Source organism: Marmota flaviventris, chromosome 3 (genome assembly GCF_047511675.1).
Source record: "Marmota flaviventris isolate mMarFla1 chromosome 3, mMarFla1.hap1, whole genome shotgun sequence".
NCBI lineage: Eukaryota > Metazoa > Chordata > Mammalia > Rodentia > Sciuridae > Marmota > Marmota flaviventris.
Window position 1 is genome coordinate 9,589,672 of NC_092500.1, and position 27,508 is coordinate 9,617,179.

Genomic DNA, 27,508 nt, shown 5'->3' on the forward strand with positions numbered 1-27,508 from the left:
TTCGGCTGTGGCTCTCAACACATTCTGTTCCTCCACGACACATCCAACCAAAGCCAGCCCCTCCCTGGGTGTCACTGTCTGTTGCTCTCTAAGAATCTAAGCCTCTCGAGGGCTGGGACTTTGTCTTGCTCTAGGCCATGTCCCCGGAACCTGGGCACCCAGTGTCAGTTGCCTGGCTGCCCACCGTCAGGCCCTGTCCAAGCCACAGGGGTCCCGAGTCCCTGCCTCAGGAGTTCATGCTTCACAGGAGAAAATGACGACAAGCACGTGGAACTCTGCCCTGTCCCTGGAGCACGGAGAACATCCAAATGGGGCAAGAGACTCCTGGCCAGCTCTGTCCAGGGAACCTGGAGCTATAAGCAGAAGCAGGGCCCCAGAGCCAGATGCTGGGGACAGCAGGTGCTGGGGACAGCAGGTACTGGGGACAGCAGGTGCTGGGGACAGCAGGTGGAGCAGCATGGGCAGCCAGCCTTCTGCAGCTCCCACGCTGGTCACTGCTCCAGGGCAGGGTCCACACTGCTTGACAGAGCTGCAGAGGGAACCGGGGCACCCTGGCCTTCCAGCGCCCCCTGTGAGGCTCCTCCAACCTTTCCTTAAAGTGAAAAAGAACTCTGAGAAACTAGCACCCCGCTTCCCACCAGCCCACTGAGTAGATTTGAAAGACGCTCCTCTTGGGTGACCAGGGCAAGCCTTTGAGGACCTTACCTGAAATGAGATCCTGTGAGAAGAAGGAGGCAGCTGCAAAGACCTGGGTTTGGCAGGTGTGCTTTTTAAGCAGGGGCCATCAGTGCAAAGGTCCTGAGACAGGGACCACTCAGTAAACAGGTGTCTCAGTGATACCCAAAGAAGGATGTACAGGACAGCCTTCCTCCAGAGGCAGGAGGAGCTACCATCATTATCTTGGCTGCTTTGGTGTTAAAGAGTCTTAAACAGAAGAACAACTGGATCAGAGCCCTCCATCAAAACTGGCATTTCCCGTATGCCTTGCCCAATTATGACCATATTCAGGAATATTTCCAAACAATTCCTCTGCCTTCTTGCTATAAATAGTGAGACTTTCTTTAGAAGCACATAATTTCACAACGCGGTATTTCAGAAGTCGATACACATTTCTACTGTTTGTGACTTGCATCTGTTACCCAAACTCATGTCTTCAGCTTTTTGTCCACAGTTTCATGGGTCAAATCACAACATGTGGCAGGAGATGAAGGGCTCTAGGTGACTACAGAATTTAGGTTTCAGCTTTTGTTGTTTGTTGAAGGTGCTGGGGATGGAACCCCAGGGTCCTTAACCACTGAGCCATGTCCCCAGCCCTTTCATATTTTATTTAGAGACAGGGTCTTGCTAAGTTGCTGAGGCTGACTTTGAACTGTGATCCTCCGGCCTCAGCCTCCTGAGCTGCTGGGATGACAGGCCACCGTGCCCCACCCACCTCAGCCCATTTAATTTTTAATTTCCAGACAGGCTCTACGTTGCTGGCGATCCTCCTGCCTCAGCCTTAGAATCTAACTACTGTTCTCCTCTGTGCCTTCCACCCTGGGGTGAGCACAAACCCTGTGTCCTCAACAGTGAGATGGAATCACAACACCTCCCTGCAGGACAGTTTCAAGGACTGAATTAGTTAATGTCACCTGCAAACCACACAGGAATCCTTGGAAGGTCACAGTGTTGCACAAAGTGTTAGCCTTTGATATTTTTCACCAATATAATTTCAATTTCCAGAACTGATCTGAGAACTGACTTTCAATGGAAGAAAATGTGTCTGTCCTGTGCGCGGGTGTTCGTCCATCTCTCTGGAGATCCAGTGGGCCTGGGGGGTATGCATGCACCCCTCCACCCCGTGGACCTACTGTGTCCCCGACAGTTCCGGGTGCCTATAATGCTATCGTATGATATGTTATTATCCTCACAATTCTGGAAGATAGGAAGGACTCCAGTTTACACATGAAGAAAGTTAGGGCTCAGAGAGGTGGACAATGAAAAGTTGCCCAGCTCTGATGCAGCTGTTTGCACCCTCAATTCCCATGAACCCCAGGTGCTCAAGGGCAGGAATCTCATCTTTCCTTCTCCTTCTCCTTCTCCTCCTCCTCTTCCTCCTACATCCTCCTTTGTACTGAGGATTGAACTCAGGGGCACTTGACCACTGAGCCACATCCCTAGCTCTATTTTGCATTTTATTTATTTATTTATTTTTAAATATATTTTACTTGTAGATGAATACAATACCATTATTTTATTTGTTTATTTTTATGTGGTGCCAGGGATGGAACCCAGTGCCTCATGTATGCTAGGCAAGCACTTTAGCACTGAGCCACATCCCCAGCCCTATTTTGTATTTTATTTAGAGACAGGGTCTCACTGACTGGCTTAGTGCCTCCCCCTTGCTGAGGCTGACTTTGAACTCATGATCCTCCTGCCTCAGCCTCCCAAGCTGCTGGGATTATAGGAGCGTGCCACTGTGGAAGGAGTATCTGGCTCCCAAATCAGGGACCCACTTGTGATATTGTATAATAGACCTAAGCCCCCTTTGCCATGTGACCTTGTCAGTCCTTATCTAGGGGTGGAGTCTACTTCCCATCCCTGAATCTGGGCCATTATTTATTAGTTTTTAAGTGCGTGATGCTGAGTCACCACCACTCAGTGGCTCAGAGCAACAACACCCATGTATTCCCACAGTGTCCATCAGTCAGGAGCAGCTTACCTGGAGACTGCTTGTGGCTCCCAGGCTGTGGCCAAGGTGTCATCCAGGGGCAGCACTCACCTGAAAGCTCAGGGTCCTTCTGTGAGCTCAAAGGTTGTGACAGAAATCAGATCCTTGTGACTGCAGGACTGAGGTGCTCAGCTCTGAGAAGCAACCCACGGCTCCTGCCACATGACCTGCTCCACAGTGTGGCAGTTTGCTTCTTCAAGGACAAAAAAGGAGAGCAATTCTGCTGCCCCAAATCACTGCCCTCAGGGAAGGTCTGGCCCCTCTTTCCCAGAGCCCCCCTCCCCCAGCTGGGTCACACCAGGACAAACTCCCTTTGGGGCAATTCAGAGTCAACTGATTAGGACCTTAATTGCATCCGCAAGAATCTCTTTACATTTTCCATACAACCTAATCATGGTGGGAAAATCCCAGTCTATTCACTGGTGCTGAAGGGGGAGCTCACATAGGACTCGAACACCAGGCAGGACTAGGGCGGGGACCTTGGGAACCTTGAACTAGGCTCCCCACACCTGTGACTTGGGGGAGCACAGCTGTGTAACTTCAAGGCCAGGCCTTCAGAGACCTGTGGCTTTCCACCTTGGATGTGGCTTCTGCAGCTGTCACCAGAGTCCTAGGCTAAAGGCCTGACTCCAGGGTCCACCAAGTCAGGTCCAGGTGCCCGCCGCCAAGCCCACAGGTCCTGCTGACAACCATGAAAGGAACCTTAGTCAGAGCAGCTGCACCAGGAAGACCAGGGGACCCTGTCCTTGGCCCTGCCTTCCAGAGGCTGACAATGACTCTGAGGGTTTACAGAAAGGGGAACAAGAGCCAGGGTTGGAGGGAGAATCACTTCTTGGTGTTTTGTGCTGTGGGTTTGCTCCGTGGCACGTGCTGACTGAAATGCCCTCTCTGGGCAGCAACTCACGCAGGGGATGGGATCCATCTTTTCCCCTGTGGCCGTGGACCAAATATCAGAACCACACACAGAGGTGAGGGGACTTCTGTTCGTAGAATAGAGAAGATCTCCATGGCTTCACAGCATAGGGTGTGCTTAGGGGTGGGCACAGATCTCTCAGAAACGGAGTAGCTGGGACAGAACAATTCTCAAAAAAGTCACAGGCCAAACATGTTGTGAGCCACTAAAACTGGCCACTCCGCCTGCTATGCTGGAATTGAAACACGAAGGCGCAGAGAGGGGAAAGGATCTCCACAACCAGAGGGACACAGACCTGAACATCCTCAGCCCCCGTCACCTCATCTGAGCACTCAGCTGAAGAGTCCCTGGTGGCTGCACTGCCGGTGACAAAGTCCAAGCTCAAGCAGCACCCAACGTCCTTCCCTGTGAGGCCACCCATCCTCCCAGTGTCATTCCTTGCTGCCTCCCCCGGCCCAAGCCACAGCAGGCTGCGTGTTGGGTCCCCAAAGCAGACATCTTCATGCCTCGAGGTACGTGCCCTGGATGACACCTCTACTTGGGATGCCCTTCCCGTTTGTCACTAACAGGCAGATTCCATTCCCGCCCCCTGAGAAGCCCTCCTGGCCCCTCCTCCAGGCCTCCCCCAAGGCCCCCTGTACTTACCTTCTGTGGTAGGCTGAATAATCCCTCCACCCAGGACGCCTACATCCTGATCCCCAGAACCCATGAATATGATTCCTAACTCATCATATAAAGGGACTCTGCTGGCATAATTGAGTCAAGGATGCTGAAAGGGAGAGATTGTCCTCAATTATCTGGGTGGATGCAAGGTGACCACAGGGTGCTTGTGAGATGGAGGCAGGAAGTCAGCCAGCAGAAGGCAGAAACAGATTTGAGTGATGAAGCCCTCCATGCACCCAGGAACGCCAACAGGTTCTACAAGCTGAACAAGGCAAAGAACAGATTCTCTATTGCAGCCTTCAAAAGCAAACAGGCAGGAGGATACCTTGACTCAGTGACACTGATTCAGGACCTCTGACCCCCAGAACCCTAGTATAATAAACTTGTGTCATCCAAGCCACTAAGTTTGCTGTATTTTGTTACAGCAGCAACAGGAAACTAATACACCCTTCTTGCAGCACCAGTCACATTGCATGGTAGGTGCCTTTCAACATGAAGGGGCCAGACCTTAGCCTACTGAGCCTAAGGCATCTTTGTTTCCTGATGGTTTAATAAAAACCTGATCCTTAACAAGGGCTCACAAATGCTGATGAATGAATTGTCCAGTGGATTGATAGCTATCTGCGTCATTTGCTGCCTTCTTCTCAGCCTACATGCGTGCGCGCGCGCGCACACACACACACACACACTCACAAAAATTACACTTCCCGCACCCTGGCTGCCCCTGCCCCCAGAGCACAGCGCTGTTTTAACCTGGATGCTCACTTGGGGCTTGCCAGTGAATAGCTGTTGCTCTGGCGCATTAGGATTTATGGGGGAGGGGTTCTCTCAAGGTAGTACTTGAACACATTTGCAGGGATACAGGGATGAAATGCTAGTTTTTTGATGTGGTTGATTTGAAACAGCAAGCAATGGTAATGCAGCACAGAAATGTAAAAATCTTTCCTGATGAACAAGTCGTGCTAACAAGAGAAAATTCTGACCACCCCCAACCCATCTCAGTTTCCCCCCCACCACTAAAATGATGGTGATATCAGTATTTAAGGTCTAATTGATGTCAGTAAGGGAGAAAAGGCAGATTTCAGAACAGTGTAAACAGTACTATCCTATTTTGTTAAAAATTATACATGCGTACATATACACATATATACCCGCAATGAATATCCATGTGATGTATATATAGTATTCATGTGCTTACATAAGCAGTGAACAGAGGCTGGAAGATTTTTGAAGATGTCAACGGTTTTATGGAGGTTACAGGGTTTTCCCCCCTTGTCTGTATGTTTTTTAAATATTTGTTTTGCAAAGAACAAGACTATTGTCTTAACGAAAAAAAAACCTTAAATAACTTCAAAACAAAAGGTTTTGTGTGGCTAGGGCTACTTTCTGTCTATTTGGGGACCGTTCCAGATCCCGCAGCCCCTCCCCAAATGGGAAGTTGGGGTCTGGTGTCCCCGAGAGCAATGGCGGAACCATGAGCGGAACTGCGGGCAGGCCAGTGACGTGGCAAAGCGGCCTGGGATGAGAAAACATTGATATGACTGCGGGGGAGGATTCTGACAAGTGACCCAAGGATGACCCGCTCTGGACCTAATCTGAGGTGCGGGACCTTCTCGCCCTGCAGCTTCTCCCTCCTCCTGCCACAGCCGCATGGTCCTCTCCTCGTCTTCACGGCTCCCTGGGTGAATGAAGGCAGGTGCTGCCCAAGACCGCAGCTCGAGAACGGATGCCCAGGATCACCTCGGCCTCCCTCGACCTGCCTCGGCCGGGTCCACCGCACCCCCTTTCCTGCGGTGGCGTTTTTGTTTTAACTCATCTGAACTGGTTACAAAACCACACACCCACGAATACATAAATAATGGATAACGGAGCGGGTGGGGTGTGGAGTAGAGAAATTCCCGCAAGGCCTGGCAAGGCAACAGCAAATGCATTTCTGCTGTATCATATTTAACTGTTTGCAAACTTCTACAGGAGGATGCGCCGCGGCTGCAGACGCCAAGGCTCACTCGCACTTACAGGTCTGCGGCCTGGCAAGACGTGCAAGGGGGGTTGAATGGAGGGGAGAAGGTGATAGCGACCGAGGCCTGGAAGATGAAGTGGAGGGGAGTGGAAGACTGCACTGCGCCTCACCGGGCTTGTCACAAGCCAAACATCCACTGGTCTCCCGCCCGGGTTCCCGCCGCCAGGCGAGGCCCCTTTAAGAGCCAACACGAGCCCCCGCCTCGCGAGCGCAAACTTTCCCTAGCAACCGCCCCGGGGAGGGGGAGGTCCTGGCAACGGCGCGCTAGCCGGGCGGGTCACGTGACGGCCCGCAGCTGGAACGCGAGCGCGCGCCCCGCCGCGCGCCCGCCCGCCGGGGCCTGTGCGCTGCGGCGCGTGCGCGAGCGGTGCAGCACCGGCCGCGGGAGCAGGGAGTATTATGGGCTGTGGGTGCCGCTGAGCAAGATGGAGCTGTCTGCAGTGGGCGAGCGGGTCTTCGCGGCCGAGTCTATCATCAAACGGCGGATCCGAAAGGTGAGCTTTCGCCCGCCGCCGGCCTCCGCTCCCCCGGGCCGGAGCCCTCGGGGCGAAGCGATCCCGCTAACCCGGCTCCCTCGGCCACCCCCGCGTCGCCGCCTCCCTGCGTCCCCGCATCCTCCCCACCCCCACACCCCTCCTTTTCCCTTTCTGTTTTTCAGGGACGCATCGAGTACCTGGTGAAATGGAAGGGATGGGCGATCAAGTGAGTGTGGCGGGGCCCGGGGCGTGGGGGAGGGGCGGCAGCGGGCACCCGGCCTTGGGAGGAGGGTGTCGCGGAGCTCCTCGCGGCGTGCCCTGCCTCTGTGGTTTCATTTGGATTTTGTGCATGCGTGACTCGGCAGGTACAGCACTTGGGAGCCCGAGGAGAACATCCTGGACTCTCGGCTCATTGCCGCCTTCGAGCAGAAGTGAGTTGGGAAGCTGGCAGGGGCGGCGGGGCCGAGGCTCGTGGGGCGCCGCGCGGGGAGGCGCGAGAGCCGGGCGGGTCGCGGAGGGGGCCCGCCAAGGGGCTCTTTCTAACACTTGGCGTTTCTCGACGCAGGGAGAGGGAGCGCGAGCTGTATGGACCCAAGAAGAGGGGACCCAAACCTAAAACTTTCCTCCTGAAGGTAACCTGGCCCAGCCCCAGCAGCCCCCGCTCGGGCCCCCAGCCCCGGCACAGCGCGGGGCCGGGAGGGGAGGGACCGATCTGCGACCGCCCAGGCGGGCGGGCCTTTCCTGAGGGGCCCCAGCTGGGCAGGGGGTAGTTGCAAACCCCAGACAAGCCCCTGGCAAGCAGGCCGGGGTCAGTTCCAGCAAGGGGCCTGGGAGTAGGGATAATCCCAGATGACGAAGCCAGGGTCTGGGGGGCCTGCGGGGCTCCTGGAAGGAACTGGATGTGGCAGGTGGCAGGAGGGGGTGGTAGGGAGGCTATTTTGCCAGGAGATCCCTCACCTCCGCCAGCCTGGGGAGCTTGGGGGAGGTAGAGCCCAGGGGGAGAGTGAGCAGGGGCCACATTCTGGCCGGGCACCTGGAGGGGCACTTTGGAAGCCACCTGCCTACCGCCCCCTCCCCACCTCTCAGGATTTACTTTGCCTCTCTCCCTTCCTCACTTTTGGGCTCGATTTGAACTTGACCTTAAATCACTTGGCTTGAGTGTTATCAAGCTGGGCCACTGGCTGGGGTGGGCGAGGTGCTGAACCTCAGATGCCCCCAACCTATTTATTCGGGTTCTTAGAGGATGGGGTGGGGCGTGGTGAAGCCTAGCCCGCTGGCCCTGGCAGGGAAGGGATGAACTTCCAGAGGAAGCCTTCCTGGGGATGGGGCTTTTGTATTATTTGGTGAGGAAGAAGAGTCTGGGAGAAGGAGGGTAAGACGACCTGAGGTGGTCAGGTGGCCGGCAGAGCTGCAGGTGGAACCCACCGGGGCACTGCAGTCTCCCTGTGGGGCTGAGGATATCTCAGGGCCTCTTCCCACCTCGGAGCCAGTTATTTTGTGACGTTTGGCACCAAAAGGATAGGGAGGCCTTTTTTCAGAGAAGGGGCTGCAGAATCTCAAGAGTCTCCAGTTTGTCCAAAAGGCTCAAAGCCCAGAGAGGGTGGGATGGTCTTGTCCAGCCCACTCCTCCCCCCCACGTACGCCCAGCCAAAGGACTGCGTGTGTAAGGGTTTGTTTTGAACTTAAAGCAGAAGTGGAAAAAATGTTGGTTTCCAAAATTCCATATTTCTGTAACCCCCGCCCCCCGCTGCAGCGTATCTTAGGGGATCCCTGGAGCAGCCTTAACCCTGATGCTTCTCGGTGGGAGGGATGGGGCGGAGCAGCTGGAAGGCTGGTGGGCTGACAGCCTCTCGGCGCGGTCGGAGCGCCCTCTAGCGGGGAAGCGAGTCATGGCCCTGAGCAGGGTTCACAAAGTGCCTTTTACTTCAGGTTCTTTTTCCCTGAGCTGCCTATGGGCCTAACAGTGCTGAACCCCGTGCATGAATTGTTTTAATTCTTTCAACAACCTTGTGAAGTGGGGAGTATTTTTATCCGCATTTACAGATGAAAAAGTCAAGGCCCAGAGAGGGGGATCAACCCACCTGAGATCCAAGTAGTCAGCTGGCTGACCTCATCCTTTTCCTTCCTTGAGTACATGTCAGATTAAAGGGAGCAGGCGGACGCACACTGGGTGCAGAGGCAGACAGTAGCACTTTGATCTAGATCTTACAAAACAGGTAGCACAAGAGTGATAAAGATACCTGTGAGGGGCTGTGGAGGCAGCTGGAACCGGGCCCATTGCTGGGATGTGCTGAGAGCCTTGGCAGTCATCAGATTACACCCAAATAGCACTTTCTGCCAGGAACCACTGTGTAGGGAGCAGGAGCCTGCAAGGTAGGTTCCATTGTCCCCATTTCATACCTGAGAAGACAGACCGAAGAGGTTAAGTTAAATAACACATTAGAGAGTTTCTAACCCCTCAGCCAGGGCTCCACCCCCCACCCCCCAGGGCCAGAAGCATGTTGGCAGTGGTCACTTTTAACTCACCAGGCAGATAGACTTGTATTCAGTATTTCATAAAGATATTTAAAAATTATAAAGTAAGAAATGTTTCTGGTAGAAAATTTGGAAAGCATGCATTAGAAGGAGATGCTTGCTCACTGACTCAACACCCATGGACAAATGAATTGAGTGCTTGCTGCATCCAGACCTGTGCCGAGCAGGTGCTATACACCATGAGGTATCCCAGGAGTGCCCCTGGGGTGGGGCCTGTCATGATTGTACAGACAGGAAAAATGAGACTCCGGGGTTCCTCCTGCATCTGCAGTTTACCCATGCTCTGTCGCTCCCCTGCGTCACTGCTGGACTCAGGTCTGGGATCAGTCTGGATACAGAGGGAGAAGCACCCGTCCCCTGAGGGTGAGAAAGAGCCGAGATCCCCTAAGCTCCTTGGGGATGTTCTTGCAGCTAAGACCCTGTTTGCCAGCAGAAAGCTTGGCTTTTCTCTGCCTTTGTCTGGGAAGGGGTGTGAGTGGTCGGATCCCTGGGGAGCTCAGCTGGCTGGGAGCAGTGGGAGCTGGTGGCATTGGCCTTGTGTGCTGCCATCTAGTGGCCAGAGGAATTGTTGAGCAGGCAGCCCCAGGAGGCCCCAAATTGGGTGGGGAGACCAGATAGAGCTGAAGTGTACTTCTCCGCCCCGGGGTGTGAGGGCCATGTTCTGAGCCTCCCTTGGTCAGCTGGAAGGTCAGGCAACATCGCTTCTGGGGGTCATGGTAGTCAAGTCCTGTCAGGACACACGGGTTACCTCCCTGGGAGGCTGAGCCTCCAGCGCCTGGGGAGTGGGAGGTGGCAAGACCCTGGAACACAGCCCCACCTTAGGGTCATCCTGATTGTGGAGATGTGACCTCCCTATCTGCTCCCACCCGGATCCAGGCAGTCATTGCCTAAGTTCTCTGTCCCCATCCATGGCTGCCAGCCCTGGTACACTCTGAATTCTGTCACTCCCTGGAGTGGGCCCACAGCCTCTCTGCCTCTACCCTGTGTCCCTGTCTTCTCGGGCCACCCTCACTGTGGAACTGCTTGGGCACCCTGGGTACTCATTAAGGATCATGGTGCTCTCCTCTTAGGCTTCAGGGCCCCGCTTGATGATACCTCCTTCACGTGGGGGGGGGTTGTCTTCTCACCTGCCCTCCCACTGCCCCGCCCCCTGCACTGCCCCGCCCCCTGCCCTCTGCCTGTTGTGTGCCCCACCCTCATTGAGAGGATGCTGCCCCGTTTTTTTGTCACTGCAGACCTGAGCAGCTGGCCTTGACTCTTTTTTCTTTTTAATATTTTTTCAGTTATTAATGGACCTTTATTTTATTCATTTATTTGAGGTGTTGAGAACTGAACCCATGCTAGGCAAATGCTCTACCACTGAGCCACGACCCCAGTCCCTGGCCTTGACTCTTTAGTATCTTTCTTAGCAAAGGAAGGACAGGCCACCAGGGACAGCTTATATGGCTTTGGGAGTCCCTTGCTCACTCTCCATTTGGTGTCCTCTGACAGTAGATTGGTTGGACTAAGAGCTGGGTTTCCCAAGGGTCCTATTGGACCTCCCTTGAGGTGGCAGATGAGCCACTGCAGAGCCCTGGGGCTTTTGAGAGATTCCATACCTGGAAGGACAGCTGGGTCCAGGAGCCTGGGAGTTCTCCTGGCTGCCCACAGTCCTCTGCCGCACTCCAGCTCATTCTAAGCCAGGCCTGGGGAGGTGGGGGTGGGGCTGGAGTTGGCCAATCAAAGGCAAGAGAATGGGAACCTGGGGACACTACAAATGCATCAGCAGGACTGAGGTGCCAGGGGAGCAGGGAGGACCTGCCCCTCCTTCATGTCACTGAGAATTGTAAGAACTGCCCCCCAGGGAAGGGTCCTGATTGTTGACAGGGTGGCCCTCAGCTGAGCCATGAAGGTGGGGCCAGCAAGACTGTAGGTCACCTTAGGCAAGTGGAGTCCCCTCCTGGACTTGTCTACTGTTCTCAGTAAGGGTCATCAGCTGGTTTCCTGAGACCGTGCTCAGGGTTGGCTGTGCAGGGTGTGGGAGGTCAGCGGGCCCTGAGGTCCCATCCACGCCCCTCTGCCCGCAGGCCCGGGCGCAGGCAGAGGCCCTCCGCATCAGTGATGTGCATTTCTCTGTCAAGCCGAGCGCCAGCGCCTCCTCGCCCAAGCTGCACTCCAGCGCAGCAGTGCACCGGCTCAAGAAGGACATCCGCCGCTGCCACCGCATGTCCCGCCGCCCCCTGCCCCGCCCAGACCCCCAAGGAGGCAGCCCTGGCCTGCGCCCACCCATCTCGCCCTTCTCCGAGACAGTGCGGATCATCAATCGCAAGGTGAAGCCCCGCGAGCCCAAACGGAATCGCATCATCCTCAATCTGAAGGTGATCGACAAAGGCCCTGGCGCAGGGGCTGCCGCGCAGGGCGCGGGGGCACTTGCCCGTCCCAAAGTCCCATCGAGGAACCGCGTCATCGGCAAGAGTAAGAAGTTCAGCGAGAGCGTCCTGCGCACCCAGATCCGCCACATGAAGTTCGGCACCTTCTCACTGTACAAGCCCCCGCCTGCCCCTCTGTCCCCCCCGCCTGCCGGCAAAGCCGACGTCCCCGCCGCCCCCGGCCAGGGGCTGCTCCTGGCCAACCCTGCTGCCCCCTACGATGCCCGCAGCTCCAGCTCCTCGGGCTGCCCCTCGCCCACACTGCAGTCCTCTGACCCTGATGATACGCCCCCCAAGCTGCTCCCTGAGACCATGAGCTCCCCCGCCCCCACCTGGCCCGAGCCAGAGGTGCTCGACCTGTCCATTCCCCCGGAGTCGGCGGCCACCAGCAAGCGGGCACCTCCTGATGTCACTGCTGCCGCCACCCAGGCACTTCCATTGGCCCCAGAGCCTTCCAGTGCTGCCTCCGAGCCTGAGGCTGGGGATTGGCGTCCTGAGATGTCACCCTGCTCCAATGTGGTTGTCACCGATGTCACCAGCAACCTCCTGACGGTCACTATCAAGGAATTCTGCAACCCTGAGGATTTCGAGAAGGTGGCTGCTGGGGTAGCAGGCGCTGTGGCCGGAGGTGGCAGCAGTGTGGTGAGCAAGTGAAGGGCTCCCCAAGGAGGAGGGCAGGGGGGCCTCCTGCCTGAAGTCACACCTGTGCTCCTGCCCTGCCCCTGCCCTCAGATCCGTCTGCCTGTGCTTTGCTTGTTTCAAATGGCTCCGCGCTGACCCAGGGATGGGGTTGGGCAGTTGGCCTCCCAGAGGCCAGTGGGCGGGGCAGTCTAGGTTAGGTCAAGTCTGGGACAGGGCACACGCTTGTCTCTTGGTACTGCCCCTACCTGTGTGCAGTGGGCCTGCTGGGCTTCTAGGGAGCCCCAGGCCTGGCCACCTGCCCTATCTACATCCCACTCCATCTCCCCTCTGCTTGCTTCTTGCTCGTGTACAGCGTCTGACCTCGGTGCTAACCCAGCAGCTGCAGGTCCTTAGGAGACCCCCACCCAGGGTGGGCATGGTCCCTTTTCTTCCTGCAGATGCCTAGCAAGAGGGGGCAGGGATGGCTTCCTGCCCATTTGGCAAAGCCCCAGACAGTGAAGGAGGAGACCAGATGGGCCCCTCCCGCTCCACCAGTGAGGGCACAGCAGCTGGGCCAGAGGTCGGGCCTCACTGCCTGCTTCTGGACCAGGCCCAAGCAGACCCCTTGTGCCCCACCGTGTCTGCTTCCGATCCCCGTCTTGAAGGCGGGAGGAGCTGGTAGAGTGCACCCTGCCACAGCCTCCTGGCATCTAAAGGCCCCTTCAGTTCTTGACCAAAGGTGCTACAAGAACCTGCTGTGGAAGCTTCCGGTTGAGTGTGCATCTGCCCGTTGGCGTGTGTGTACGAGGGTCCATGTGGGCATCGGGTGCTGGGCCATGGGCCCTCCCTGCGGCACCCTTTGCAGCTCCTCAGAACAGGGTCCCTGACGGCCTGGCCCTTCCCTTTCTTCAGGCCTGGAATAGTCGTGTCTGGGCAGTTTATTGTGCCCTTGCCCGGCTTCTCCCTGCCCAGTGTGTTAGGGTCACCGAACCCCCAGACACTTCTCTTTGGGGTGGTCAGCCCGGCCAGCCAGGCCTTCACTGCAGACCTGGCATGGTGGGAACTGTGAGCGAGCGTGGGGAGCCCCACTTCAGCCTCACCCTCCTCCAGGGTATTGGGGGAGGAGGGGGCAGGCCTGGAGAGCTCCCGAGGGCCTCCAGCTTCTCCCCACCCTCTCGTCTGCTTCTGACGCTGAGGCTTTCTCTCAGCCCAGCCTGCTTGGAGCAGTGGGAGGCCTCGGGGGTCCTAGGCAGCTTCTGTTGCCCCTGCTGCCAGGGAGCCGAGGCACCTATGCCAGTGGCAGAGACCAAAGCCCCAGCTTTAGGCCAGGCACTGGGAGAGTGGGCTGCAGGGACCGGAGACTGCAGAGGAGCCTGTGTTCCGGAGAACAAGGGTATTGTCCCCTGGGGTGAGGCTGGGGGCCCCTGGCAGCCCACTCTTGGCCACTGCCAGGGACGCAGGTGGATGTGGATGGCAATTTCTGCATGTGGCTTAAACTGGGTCCCTATATGTGCCGCCCTTGGTACCTTGCTCGGAAGCAAGATGGCAAGAGGCAGGAGGGGAGCCCGTCAGATACTGAGCAAGCACCTTGGTCCCTTGGGAGGACACTCTTCTTAATCTCCCTGCTGGGGGCTGCAGCATGGCCCCCCCAGCGCACCCTTGGGGTGCCGAACAGGGGCTCCCACAGGGTCTGAGGTGGCAGCACTCCAAGTCCCTCCCCACCCCGCCCTTTGGGCTCTGTGACCGTCCAAGTGCCAATTGGCTTTTCCCCAAAATAAGGGCTGGTATTTCTCCTCTGCCTTTAGAGGTGACTCCCCCAGCCCTTCCCCAGGTGAGCCACCACCTGGGCCAGTTACAGGTGTTTCCAGAGACCATGGAAATGTGTTTTCCTGAGAATCTGTGTAATTCGTGACCTTTTTTGTAAAGAAGTTGTGTTTTCAGAGGTGATTTTATGACAGGAAAGTGAAAGAATTAGTTTTTCAAAAAATGAAGAAAAAAGAAAAAAAAAGGAAAAAAAGAAATAGAAAAAACTATCATGGGGTTCCTAAGGGAGTGGGGTGGGGGGAGAAAGATATTTAAAGAGAACGTAGTGATGCGGCATTGCACAGACGAGGTGGCCATGAGAAGCTGGTGGTCCCTGGGGCTGGCCATCCTCCTCCACCCCAGGAGGGTGAGCCTTTCTGCTGTGGCCCACTTCCACACCCGTCCTTACTAAAGGGAAGGAAGACAGCTGCCCCCAGGGAGTGAGCCAGAAGCCTGGGCCCAGGCTGCCCGGCTGATGGAGACCAAGGCTGCTGAGGTTTTGGAGAGATGGGGTCCTGGTGCTCTGTGGCTGTGGCTCGTTAGCAGTTTTCTCCTGGAAGGCTTGTGGCTTCTCCTCTTCATTCCTTTGCCAGCTTATAGGGCCAAGCAGTTCCTAGTACAACCACCCTGTGGGGACCTTCTTATCACCCCTGAGACCGGAACTTCCTGAGCTCCCCTGGCCAGGAAGAGTCTCTTCCCTGCAAGATGTAGGCAGTGACTATGACAGGGGTAACTGGGGAGATGGGAATGCCCATCTCTTTCCACGGGCAGGCTATTGCCCCAGCTCCAAGCCACGCGCAGCTTGTCCCCACCTCAGGCGTGCCCACACACTGCCTCTGGGAGGGTGCCCTCCAGGGCCTGAGGGGGCATGGGGTCTGAGGCCTCCTTCCCTCTCCCAGGAGGCCCAGTCAGCCTGCCCACTCCTGACCGCACACTTGGACGGATCGGCCTCCCGTGGGCCCCTCCTCCACCCCTTGCTGCTTTTCCATTTGCCTAATTACCTAGCAAAAGTTGCAATCTGGTTTGCTTTATTTTTGTATGTGAAGTAACTCCCAGAGCCCACTGTCCTCTATGTTCACTAGAGGGTGGCCATTGGTCATCTCCCCTTGAATGCACCCCTTCCCTCCTACGCGTCATAGGAAACAGATGAGATCCGGTGTCTGGTTTGAGTTGGACAGTGGGCACCTGTCCCTGTCTCACTTCCCCTCTGACCCTCAGCATGCCCGCGTGTGAAAGGCACCTGGGCATAAGGCACTGGTGGTGTGTAAGGACGTGAGGTGCTCATGGCTGCTGGCACTGGGACTTCCAGCCACCCACAGTCCCATTTATTCTCACTCTGCAAAGGGATCAAGGTCAAAATGAGCTTCCTTCCTGTGATCAAGGAGGAGGTGATGACCAAGTTCCCAGCTGCAGGAGAGGTGGCAGGGTGGGAGGAATCTCCCCATTCCAAAGGAGGCCAAGCTGCTTCATTGGGGTGGGGAACCCACTCCAGGACAAGGTCCGCGGCTGATCCCAGAGCGGAGTGGTCCTGGGATTACCAGGCCAGTGGACCTGCCCAGAGCTGGAGGATCAGCCTGCGGGAAAAACAGCTAAGGGGGTCTGGGCTGCTGCCAGCCTTTGTGGCCCCTTCTGAGAGGATGCACCCCCTTCCCCCACTTTTCTGTTTTTTTGGGGGGTTGCTTGTTTTTGTTTTTTTTTTTTTTTTTTTTTTTTTTTGCACTTCGTCCGTGCTGGACAGTGGAGCCCCACCTGGTCAGCTGGTCAGTTCCACTCCTGGGCTCCCACGCACTAGCCCAAGGTGGCCTCTTTGGGGCTTATATGGTTTGAGGAATCACTTTTTTTAAAAGGAAGAAGTTTAAGCGTTTTAGTTTTTTCTGTCTGCATCTCCTCCCAATTTAGCCCAGTTAAGGACTCAAACTGCAGGAGAGGGGCTCCCTGGCCCCCCCTTGTGGACAGTCCCCAAGATGCAGAAGCAGGGAGACTGTTGGGTGAGGGCCGGGGACCCTTCCTCTCAACCTGCCCGTCCTCTCCAATCCTCAAAGGAGTCAGTGCTCCAGCAGTGAGTGCCTACTGTATGCAGAGCATCAGTTAGGCGAACGGGAGGGTGGGGGGCCTCCCCCAGAGGCCAGGTGAGAGGAGCGAGGTGCCCCGGCCTGCCCTTGCTGGGCACAGAGAGATGCAAATTGCTTTTCGTTGGTTTTAATTTAAAAACACAAAGGCCTAAATAAATATGTATCTTATAATTTTTTTAATTTTTGAAAAGCTCATTTAATGAATCGTGCACGAAGGAATTCTATATATATAAAGTATACGTATATAGCTCTATATTTGGGGAGGGGCACTGTCTCTTTTTCTCGCGCTCATTTTTTAAAATGAAGTGGTGTTGCCTTGTCTGTGGTCCAACCATCCAGCTCCCAGGTGGCTAAACGTCGCCTCCAGCGGTCAAGACGGGAACGTAGTAGGGCTGGCAGGAGCCGGAAGTCTGGCGGCCCCTGCCCCCTCCTCCCCGCCAGGACTTCCGGCGGGGAAGGGCTGGTTTTCGGTGTGGGTTGGTCTTGTCGTTCCGGTTCCCTGGATTCCGGGCGGGGGAGGGTGGGTTCGGCTGGTGACTGTCGTGTGTGTTTGTTCTGCTGCTCTTCAGTATTGTATCGATGCCAGGAAATGGGAGTGAAAAGCCTCTTTTACCCCCAAATAAATTGTCACATTCCGAAGCCGAGGCCCAGCCCCCGGTGGGTGCGTCTGTCTCTTTCTTTGAAGCAGCGTCGGGCGGTGGGTAGCCCCGCGGGCCGGGCATCCCAAGGCCCCGGCGCCGCCTCTGCCCTGCCTGGGCACGCGGCAGGCCGGTGCCCTCCCTCCCACCATGGCCCCAGCCTCCGAAGGGCCACAGCCGCCTGCCCTTGCAGCCTTGGGGATAGTAGGCGGCACGTGGGAGGGTGGGGTCCTTCACTGGCCCCCCAGGTGCAGTCACAGCACCCAGGAGAGGAAGGGGCCTGCAGAGTGGTAGCCCAGAGCTCAGAGAGGGCATGTCGACCTTGCCAGTGGTCTGCACGGTACGTCCCTGTTTGGTAGCGAGGAGCTGCCCCACGGCTCAGGGAATGGGGGTCCTTTGCACTTGCTCTGGGTGCTGTGTGCCCCCCCGATGACACAGCTCTCTGCTCGGTGTGAGCTCAGAGCAGCAGCCCCAGGCACCCCACTTGCAAACTCCTGAGGTGCATCCCGTGGCTACCTGCTGCCAGGCCCTGCACAGGTGTCACTTTGCCCTCCCTCCTCCCTCCGCCCTCCTCCTGCTCCCAGGTGGTGAAATCCCATGTCTGGCCTCTCCCGGGTCTCCCACCCTGCACCCCGGCAGTCCAGAACCTCCCCTTTGGCAGTGCACCCTGCCAGTCTCCAGTCTTGCCTGCACCTTGCCACGACTTCCACACCAGGCCCCAGAGGCCTAGAGGCCTCCTTCAAACAGGGAGTCCACAGCTCTCAGGATCCCGTGCAAAGTCCTCAGCCTGCAGGGTTCTCCACTCCACCCCCGACCCACACACCCACACATGCTCTCCTAGGACTGCTGCCATGCCAGGTGCCCTCTCCAGGCTCTGCCCTGGCTTCTTCCTTGTGGTCTGGCCCAGCCCCTGCCACTCCAAGGGCAGAACTGTCTTAGCCCCTCTGCTGTAGTCAGAGCTCAGCACCTGGCACAGAACCTGCCTTTGAGTCATCTCTGTCACTAAACTGGGAGCAGCTGAGAGATAGGTAGGGGACTCTAGCAGCCTGTCCAGCTATCTTGACATGCCAGTAGCCCTGTCCCCAGGCCAGCAAGCCAAATGGAAGCATGTCCCTCCAGAGATTGCTCCCAGATACAGGGGATCACAGAGCAGGGCAGACAGGTGGCAAGGGACTCAGAGGGGTGCTGACAGGGCAGGAGAGAGGAGCAGAGTCCAGCCGTGGTCAGAGCTGGTCCTCCAAGGCACCTGCTCCTCCTTGCCACTACACCTCCTCCTCCAAGCATCTGCTCCCAGGAAGCCCTCCGTGGGGACTTCACCACAAAATACCCTCACACCTCGCACCTTGCAGGTACTGTGAGCCCCTGACTGTCTTAGCACACATTCCTCCCCAGTGCCCAGCCAGCCCACGCGTCATGAACAGAGGTCACAGCTGGAGGAGGGCAGAGAGGCGAAGTGATCGGTTAGTTCCTTTGCCCCAAATGGCCCACCTCTTCACAGTGGGAAAGCCTTGCTCGCTCCATGCTGGTCTGTTTGCCCTGAGCCCCAAGCTCTGGGAGATTGAGGACATAGGACTGTCCCCAGAGGCAGGTACAGCCCAACGTGAGTCACTACTGCGCTATCACAGGTCTTGCCTCTACTCAGCGGTGAGTCTGTTCATTGGTTGAGAGTTAATGAGTGTGTCCATGGCAACTTCTCAGAGGAGCCGGAAGCTGTGATGAGGACCAGCGCCCACTGAGGAGAGCAAGGGGGGAGGTGTAGAGAGCTGGACGCAGCTCCCAGGATGAGGCAGGTGGGCTGTGCACGGGGTGCACTTGCCAGGCTGTGCCCAACCTGGCCCCACACTGGCTGTGTCCTCTTCCTGGCCTTGTGCTGGGGCGAGGGTCTGTGATGGGTGGAGCTTAGGTTTGGGGCAAGGTGAAGAGTGGGATCTGGATGAAATGAAGATGACTAATTTTGCAAAATCTACTTTGTCATTCTCTAAAAGCTGAAACATACTGGATTTTCAGTCCTGATCCAGCTCTCCCTGGAGTGAAGAGGGGTTCAGAGAGGCTGGGACAAAACTCTCCCCTTCCGAGCCACATCATGAGCCGGTTCTGCACCCTCTTTGTTCCAGCTGCTGGCCTCTGAGCAGAGACACTTCAAAAGGCCTTGTAGCACACACAGGCCAGGCACAAGGACATCTGAGCCACAGCGGTTTGCAAAGACAGCCACAAGGGAGAGGCGTGGACCTGGCCTCCTGACTGGCGCTCTGTGCATCTGTAAGCTGTGAGCTTGGGAGAGGCCTAGGGGGAGACAAAGGCTGCTCAGGGCTGAGGTTTGAAATGATCCTAATGAGGGAAATGAGGCCCAGACACTGACAGAGGCAGTGGGGACAACAGGGAATCGTTAGAGTCAAGGGACGCTGGGAAATTTTAGGATTTGGTGATCAATTGCCTGTAGAGTTCTCTAGTTTTCAAACACAGCTGGGTATCAGGTTAGGCAAGGAAGCAGGTGTTGGCACTAATGGATGGGTTCACCTCAGCTGTGAGATGACAGGTCCCCAGCCAGCCAAGAAGGGCCGCCAAGGACTTAGATATTTAGCTCTCAAGGCCACTGGGAAACTCTAGGAGCTGATATCCAGCCCCCACATGCCCAAGTCATGGTCTTCATCACACTGAACGGAGGGTAAACTGAGGCAGGGCTAGAGGACAGTTAACCACATCAGACAAGTGAGGACGCAGGGTCTGGGGGATGGGGGATGGGGGATGGAGGCTCAGCCAGGTCTACAGCATGAGGGAGGAACCTTCTGTCATGCTGTGCTATATTAAAGACACCGGATAAAATTAAATGAACTGAGTTTCCAAGACCATTAAAAAGTACTCCCCAGGGACCACCAACCGACAAGTCAAACCTCAGAGTGACGAACAGATGCTATTCTTTGGGTACCCTGATGCGTCAGTGGGGAGCATTGGGGTGGGGGTCAGAGTAGAGGGAGGGTTTTGGCTTCTGCTGATGTGACCATCTGTGGAGATGGGGACACGGCCAAGGGTCCTCATCAACAGGTTCAGAACCAGGATACCTGGATAAAACTGGACCCGGCCCTGGTGAGAATGCAAAAGGTGGGCAGGGAATCACCCTTTAGCAAAAGGTGATGTCATATAAATTGCCTGTCTCACCTCTGGCTCTGTTGGAAGCATAAAAAAGAATTTTCTTGTGGATGTGTAACCGATGTGATTCTGCAATCTGTATTTGGGGTAAAAATGGGAGTTCATAACCCACTTGAATCTAATGTATGAAATATGATATGTCAAGAGCTTTGTAATGTTTTGAACAACCAATAAAAAAAAAAGAATTTTCTTTTGAGGAATTGTAACTCTAGACCTTCCCTGACAAATTTGAAGTGTAGATTTTTATTTTTCAGGTGGTCCCAGAACAACTTAATCTAGAAATTAATATAAAACCAACCTGGAATGGGCTACACTGTACAGTTTCAAGGACCCTACCTCCCAGCCTGCACGCCCACCCACAGCAGGCTACATGGGACTCTCATGGATAAAACCCTAGTAAACATAAGCTCAGAATCCAAAATCACAAAGCACCCAAAAAACAAGCCATCAAGACAAACTCAGAAAAACAAACCACGTATATAGGGTTCAGCATCAACACATTATTTCCAAGCATGCATCTAATACTTCCAAAAATTATCATGAATATCATGTAGTAGTACATAAAACAAATCTCAAATGTCAAGAAATTGGCATCACAGATCATGTGTAATTGGATTAAAAAATTCAGTAGCAATACATTGCTGGTGGGACTGCAAATTGGTGCAACCATTCTGAAAGCACTGTGAAGATTCCTCAGGAAACATGAAACAGAACAACCATTTGACCCAGTTATCCCACTCCTTGGCATATACCCAAAGGACTTACAATTAGCCTAGCATAGTGACACAGCCACATTAATGTTTACAACACCTCGATTCACAATAGCCAAGCTGTGGAACCAACATAGGTGCCTTCAACAGATGAATGGATAAAGAAAGTGAGGTACATATACACGATGAAATATTATTCAGCCATAAAGAAGAATGAAATGATAGCATTTGCCAGCAAACGGACAGAACTGGAGAGTGTCATGCTAAGTGAAATAAGCCAATCCCTGAAAACCAAAGGCTGAATGTTCTCTCTGATATGCGGATGCTAATTCACAGTAAGTGGTGGGGGTGGGGGAGGGAAGAATAGAAGTTCAGTGGATTAGACAAAGGGGAATGAAGGGAAGAGAGGGGGTATGGGAATAGGAAAGACAGTAGAATGAACTGGACATAACTTTCCTATGTTCTTATATGGATACACGACCAGTGTTAACTCCACCGCACGTACAACCCAACCAACGGGGAAGTTACAGCAGGTATGTGTGATATGTCAAAACACATCCCATGTCATGAAGGACTAAAAAGAAAAAATCTAAAAAATCAATAGCAAGCAATAATCAAAACAATGTTGCTCTGACATAAAGACAGACATCTGGACCAATGGACATGGACAGGGTGCAGAATTTAACTTTCACACACATGTCGAGTGATTTGGGGCAAGGAAGAGTTGCAGGACTATCTGAAGGCAGAAGGACAGTCCACCCATACTGCTGGGAAAACGATATCCATGAGGGAAAGAATGAAGCTGGGTGCTCCTCACCTAGCAGTGGCCCCTTGGGATCCAGGGGGGTTGGCTCCAGCCCGTCGCCAACACTCCACAGCCTCCCGGTGCTCAAGTTCCTTATATAAAGTGACATAGTATTTGCATATAACCTGCACTCATACTTTCATCGTGTGTCACCTCTAGATTATTTATAATACCAAAGGCAACGTAAATGCCGTGTAATACTATCATACTGTGTTGTCTAGGGGATAATAACAAGCTAAATGTCAGCACGGGTGCAGGGTTCGGTTTTTTTTTTTGTGTGTGTGTGTGTGTGTTTGTTTGTTTTGTTGGTTTGTTTGGTTTTTGCAGTTCTGTGGATGGAACCCAGGGCCTCTACCACGAGGCCACACCCCCCAGCCCTGTTTTTAGTATTTTTTAAAAAGTATTTTCTTTTTAGTTGTAGATGGACACAATACCTTTATTTATTGATATGCGGTGCTGAGGATGGAACCCAGTGCCTCACACATGCCAGGCAAGCACCCTACCACTGAGCCACAACCCCAGCCCCTGTTTTTAATATTTTTGATCAGTAATTGCATGAATCCGGGGTCACGGAACTCACAGACACTGAAGGCCAACTGGGTCAGAATGAACTCGGAATGGATCAAAGATCCAAATGTAAGACCTAGAACTAAAGACTTAAGACAGTGCAGAAGCTTCATGACAGCAGGTTTGGCAATGATTTCTTGGTGTAACATCGAAGGTAGAGGCCCCCAAAAGAACCAAACAGGAAAAATTGGGCCTGGTGTGGTGGCGCACGTCTGTAATCCCAGAAGCTCAAGAGGCGGAGGCAGGAGGATCAAGAGTTCAAAGCCAGCCTCAGCAACTTAGTGAGACCCTAACAACTCACTGAGACCCTGTCTCTAAATAAAATACCAAAAAAGGGCTGGGGATATGGCTCAGGGGTTGAGTGCTCCTGGGTTCAATCCCCAATCCAAAAAACAAAAAAACAAAAAAAAAACCCAGGCATATTGGGCTGCATGAAAATTTAAAAATTTCCTGCATCCAAGGACATTACCAACCGTAACAGGGCAGAACAGGAAAAAATACTTGCGAGTCATATATCTGTTATATCCAGCGTACGTAGAGAACTCCAAAAGCTCAACAACAACAACAACACCAAAAGACTCAAAAATAGGGAAAGGACTTGATTAGACATTTGTCCAGAGGATACCTAAATGGCGGATAAGCAGAGTGACAGCAGGGGACTGCCGGTGGTGGGGAGGCAGCAAGGGGCGGTGGTGTTTAACTGGTGCAGAGTCTGAGTGCTACAGGATGAGAGTTCTGGAGATGGGGGAGGTAGTGCCGGCAGCAGTGTGCCAATAATGTACATTGAAAAATGGTTAGGGTGGGGGCTGGGGCTGGGGCTGGGGCTCAGCGGTAGAGTGCTGGCCTAGCACGTGCGAGGCCCTGGGTGCGAGGCCCTGGGTTCGATCCTCAGCACCACATAAAAGTAAATAAATTAAATAAAGGTATTGTGTTCAACTACACCTAAAAATAAATATTTTTTTAAAATGGTTAGGGTGGTGAAGTTTATGTTGCATGCTTTACTATAATAAAAAATGGGGGGGGGGGACAAAACAGAATCAAGAGTAAAAAGATAGCTAGAAAACAAAACTGTCACCCCACTCCCTCTCTCCTGCCATCCCCCTGCATCATGTTCCCTCCCCAAACTTCTGAAAACTCTAGAAGAGTGAGATCCAAGGATGGATGTGCAAATGTGAAACCGTGAGAGGAGAGACACCTGCGGGGCACACCGCCAATCAGAGTTGAGACTGGATAGGGACAGGTCCCCCTCTGGTCCCCGAGACGGGATGTGGCCTTCATTAGAGCAACTTGGTACCAAAGTCTTCCCTGCTGTTTCCAAAGCGGAGTGAGCTCAGAGCATGACAGAGACACGCGTTCCTTTTAAACGACAGCCATCAGCCTTTGTGAGTAAGCGGGTCTGGGGTTGGAGCAGGCGGCGCAGAGCCAGAAGGAGCCCAGGGAAGCCGAACAAAGCCGGGCTGGGGTGGGGGCGGTTCTGCGGAGCAGACAAGGCCCCGCCGCTGTGTCCACTTTATGCCTCGTGGTCTGCAGTCCGCAGGGATCAGCAGGCTCTGGGCTGGGTTTGGGGGCCCTGGAGCCCAAGGCCCAGAGACGCCCTGCGTGAGCAAGGAGACGGGACACACTTTGGAAAAGAGAAGTTGGACCCTGGTCCCCCAAGGGGGCTCGTGAACGTGCTCCCCTGGCGATCCCCGCTGGCACCCAGGCCTGGACGCTGGGCAGTGGCCACCCAGCGCTGTCTCGCTGCCTCGAGGTCTCAGAGGTCCTCCCAGAGCTCCTCCTGCCGCCCACCCTTGTCCAGGACTCGGGAGGCCTGGTTTGTAGGCCAGGCTTTGGTGCCCCTGTCCCATGAAGGAGGACTGGATGCTCCTTACCTAGCAGTGTCATTTGAAAGGAGTGAAGGAGCTGAAGGGGAGGAAGAGGCGCCAGCCACAGCTGGATGTAGCCTGACCACTGCTCTGGCCTCCTGTCGGGTGGTCAGCTCTGCTACCACTCAGTCTTTTTTCCCCCTGTACTGGGAGTTGGACTCAGGGCACTCCGCCACTGAGCTATGTCCCTAGCCCTTTTTATTTGTTATTTTGTGACAGGATCTCACTAAGTTGCCTATGCTGACCTCAAACTTGTGATCCTCCTGCCTCAGCCTCCCAAGTACTTGGGACCTACAGTGTGTGCCAGCAGGCCTGGCTCTCTTGCTAACTCTTTCCTTCCTCCCTCCCTCTCTCCCTCCCTGCCTGCCTCTCTCTCTTTCTTTCTTTTTTCTTTTGTACCAGGGATTGGACCCAGGGGTGTTTAACCACTGAGCCACATCCCAGCCCTTTTTATTTTTTATCTTGAGACAGGGTCTACACGAGGTTGCTCATAGCCTTCCTAAGTGGCTGAGGCTGACTTTGACCTTGCCATCCTCCTGTCTCAGCCTCCCAAGCTGCTGAGATTACAGCGTGCACCACCACTCCCAGCTAGATCCAGGGGTTGACCCCTCGCTGTCATGACTGACCACTGCCCTGACATGTTATGTTCATAGCAGTGGGTAAGGGAACAGTGGTAAGCTGGGTCCTGGGCGAATCCCTTACCTGCTCCGAGCTTGGCTTTGCCATCTGTACCAGGGGACAGCAGGGAGCTTTGCAGGTTGGTCCATGAGCCGGGCCCCGAGCTGCCTGTTGAAGCTCCACTTCTCTTGATCCTGCCATGGTGCAGTCAGGGAAACTGAGGGGGAGGCTGAGTCACTCACTCCGGGTGACATTGTTAGCACGGCCCGCAGCTGGGACAGAAACCCACAGGCTCCAACTTCAAGGTCCACCCCTCGGACGGCTCTGCCCTACCTCAACGGGACACCTCACAGCTCCACATCTGAAACACACCTCCTGACTGAAAACCACCGCCCGGCTGCCTGACTCCCCCTCCAGCTCGTGGGAGCCTGTGCCTTGTCCCTGAGTCATTCCTTTCCAGCCAGCCACCAGCGGTGGTGACTAACTGACCCCTGAATGGAAACGCCACTAGATCTATCCCTCCCTCTCCAGCCCTGCAGGTCCCCCCCAGTCCAAAGCTGAGAACAATGGCCCCCATGTCCCCACTTGTCTGGCCCATGGCCCAGCTGTGCCCGGGCAGCAGGAAAGATCGCTGAGAGACCAAAGAAGACACCTGAAGGCGGCGGGCAAGACGGGGGCTACTGAAAAATGCTCCCGGGAAGGCCCAGGGGCGCCAGGCTGGACAGGAGCGCCTCGGTGCACAAGGTGCCTCCCCAGGACATAACCACTGTCCCCCTCAGTGCTTCGTCCCTCAGTCACCCCGGGTTCTGACATCCTGGGTTCTGCCCCAGTGGTCACAGGGAGAAGGGTTTATACGTTAGGCCACAGAAGCAGTGACATCATTTGTTGGCTCAGTTTGCTTAGTCCCTCCTGTGACCAGCATCCCAGGGAGCAGCTGTCCTGCTATGTGCAAGGCACCTGCTCCCCCAGAGGACTCCAGCCCCCCATCTGCAGTGGGTGAGAGAGTCAGGGCCCTCCGGGGTGGTGTGTACCTGACCACTCTGGCCTCTTCTTACCATTCTCCTACTTGGCTAGATTCTTGGGGATGCCAAGGGGCATACTGGGGTGCTTAAACCCAGGGGTGCTCTACCACTGAGCTACATCGCCAGCCCCTTTCTATTTTTAATTTTGAGGCAGGGTCTAAGTTGCCCAGGCCAGCCTAGAATTTGCCAGTCTCCTGCCCCATCCCCCAGAGTCCCTGGGATTACAGGCCTCTGTCTCTCAACTGGCTCAGTCCTCCCTTTTTTAAGGAGGACCTCTCAGACCCCCAGGCTCAGACCTGCCAGAAGAGCCTTCCCAGGGCTGGGCCTCCATCTGGAGATATGGTGGGTCCCAGAGGCCGTGGGCTTAAAGGTCTGGGTTTGAATCCCAGCATCTCGACTTCGTCACTGAGTGACCTCAGGCAATTTGCTCCACCTCTCTGTTTCAGCATCACTGCAAGCCACCTGGGTATGGTGACCATGGCACTCTCCACGAGAGAGGACTTCCTGAGGTTTAAGTGTGCTGTCACCTGTCCAGCCGTGCCTGGGAAGCCAGCGCCTCCTCAGCGGGAGGGCTCCTCCTTCTCACGAGCCTCCCCCTCGCTGCACACTCTCGGCCCCCCCCACTTCTCACTTTCTATATCTGAAAAATAAATTGTGTGTGGGTACAACCCGCTAGTTACTGCCACCGTTGCTGGTGGCAGGCTGACAAGAGATGAGAGAGACCCAAGCCTGGGCCCATCCCGAGGTGCCCCTGAGGGCTGGCAAGCTCAGGGCGTGGGAGCAAGGAGGGTCCAGCCCGTGGGTCATTTCCCCACGTGCATTGTCCCCTCGCCCAGCCTGAGGGTCTCCCCAGCCTGCTCCCCACTCTTAGGACTCAACCTGGGTACTCTGAGCTAGATCAGGAAACAGATGGCATTGGAGGAGTTGCTGCCAGGGACACATGAATAGCCACCCAGGCAAGGTCCCAGCCGGCTCTTGCCATCGATAGCTCAGTGTTGTGCACACCCATTTTACAGACTAGAAAAGGGCATTTCCCAGAACCCGAAAACTCTAAATGCAGTGTCTTAAGAATCCTGGGGACATTGGAAAACTGTCATTTTTTTTGGAGATGTGGCCGTCAGCCCCGGGATTCCATTGTGCATGAAGCGGATACACCCTGGACGCTCCCAGGTGCCAATGGCCCTCGAATGAGGAGACAAGGTGGCAGGACTTGGGCAGTCTGTGGACTCATTGGGGAAATGCGAGCTGCAGACCACTGGGCGGGAGCAGGAAGGGCTGCAGCGGCCAGTGGGGACCAGGGACGAGTACAGGCAGGAGGGACCCTTCCCGGGACACCCTGGTGCCTCCTTTCCGGGTGGGGCCTTTTTTTGTCACCTCTCTGAGGCCTGTGAAGTCTGATAAGTTCTGCCTTCAAAGGCCAGTGTGTCCTCACTGGCTGTGGGACCCTGGGCTGAGGCTGGGCCTCTCTGAATTTCCATTTTCTTATCTGTGAAACGGAGACCACTGCAAGATGGAGCTGCCACACTCCACAGGGGAGACCCAGCACAGGACGGGACCAGCCACCAGGGCTGTCACATGCCCTGGGACAGGCAGCCCCCATGCAGCACAGAAAGAGGAGGCAGCCATACTAGCTGGCCACTCTTTCTGGCCTTTCTTCTCTGGGCCTGGACTCTGGCAGGCGCTTCCCAGCCAACTCCCAGGCCCCCCACGGGGAGGACACATGTTTCCTCCAGTTCCAGTTCCCTCCTGAGCCTGTGTGGGAGCAGATGTCCTCCTTCCTGCCCAAGCCTGTGAGCCGGGTTGGCTTCCAGGGAGGCAGAACTCTGGATGGCACTCTCTGGGCTTCCCCGAGAGGGAAGCTCTCTCTCTCGCCTGGCTCTGGCCTCCTCCCTAGTGCGGGCTCCTTGTTCCAGCT

General features: G+C 55.2%; 2 protein-coding genes across 3 annotated transcripts in view; both read left to right on the top strand.

The window, feature by feature from the left end:
• Nucleotides 1-6,646: 6,646 nt before the first annotated feature.
• Nucleotides 6,647-16,865, top strand: Cbx6 (chromobox 6). Of its 2 annotated transcripts, none has more exons than XM_027930177.2 (5): nt 6,647-6,800; nt 6,965-7,008; nt 7,148-7,213; nt 7,348-7,414; nt 11,384-16,865. In XM_027930177.2, exons 1-5 carry the CDS (start codon nt 6,732-6,734, stop codon nt 12,377-12,379), a joined length of 1,242 nt encoding a protein of 413 aa, XP_027785978.2. In that variant the 5' UTR covers nt 6,647-6,731; the 3' UTR covers nt 12,380-16,865. The 2 variants fall into 2 exon arrangements, with proteins under 2 accessions (XP_027785978.2, XP_027786055.2); XM_027930254.2 differs by having other exon boundaries at nt 11,438-16,865.
• A 1,473-nt stretch (nt 16,866-18,338) lies between these two features.
• Nucleotides 18,339-27,508, top strand: part of Nptxr (neuronal pentraxin receptor) — a 34,706-nt gene continuing 25,536 nt past the window's right edge. Inside the window, exon 1 of the mRNA XM_027930140.2 lies at nt 18,339-18,503. Coding sequence (XP_027785941.2) covers nt 18,339-18,503 — 165 coding nt within the window. The remainder of the gene's footprint in view (nt 18,504-27,508) is intronic.

Excerpts from the sequence above, each read along its gene's own strand:
- Cbx6 (XM_027930177.2), top strand. The coding sequence starts at position 6,732 with ATGGAGCTGTCTGCAGTGGGCGAGCGGGTCTTCGCGGCCGAGTCTATC. Across the intron at positions 6,801-6,964 it reads TCAAACGGCGGATCCGAAAG|GGACGCATCGAGTACCTGGT; the intron begins GTGAGCTTTCGC and ends TCTGTTTTTCAG. Across the intron at positions 7,214-7,347 it reads ATTGCCGCCTTCGAGCAGAA|GGAGAGGGAGCGCGAGCTGT; the intron begins GTGAGTTGGGAA and ends TTCTCGACGCAG.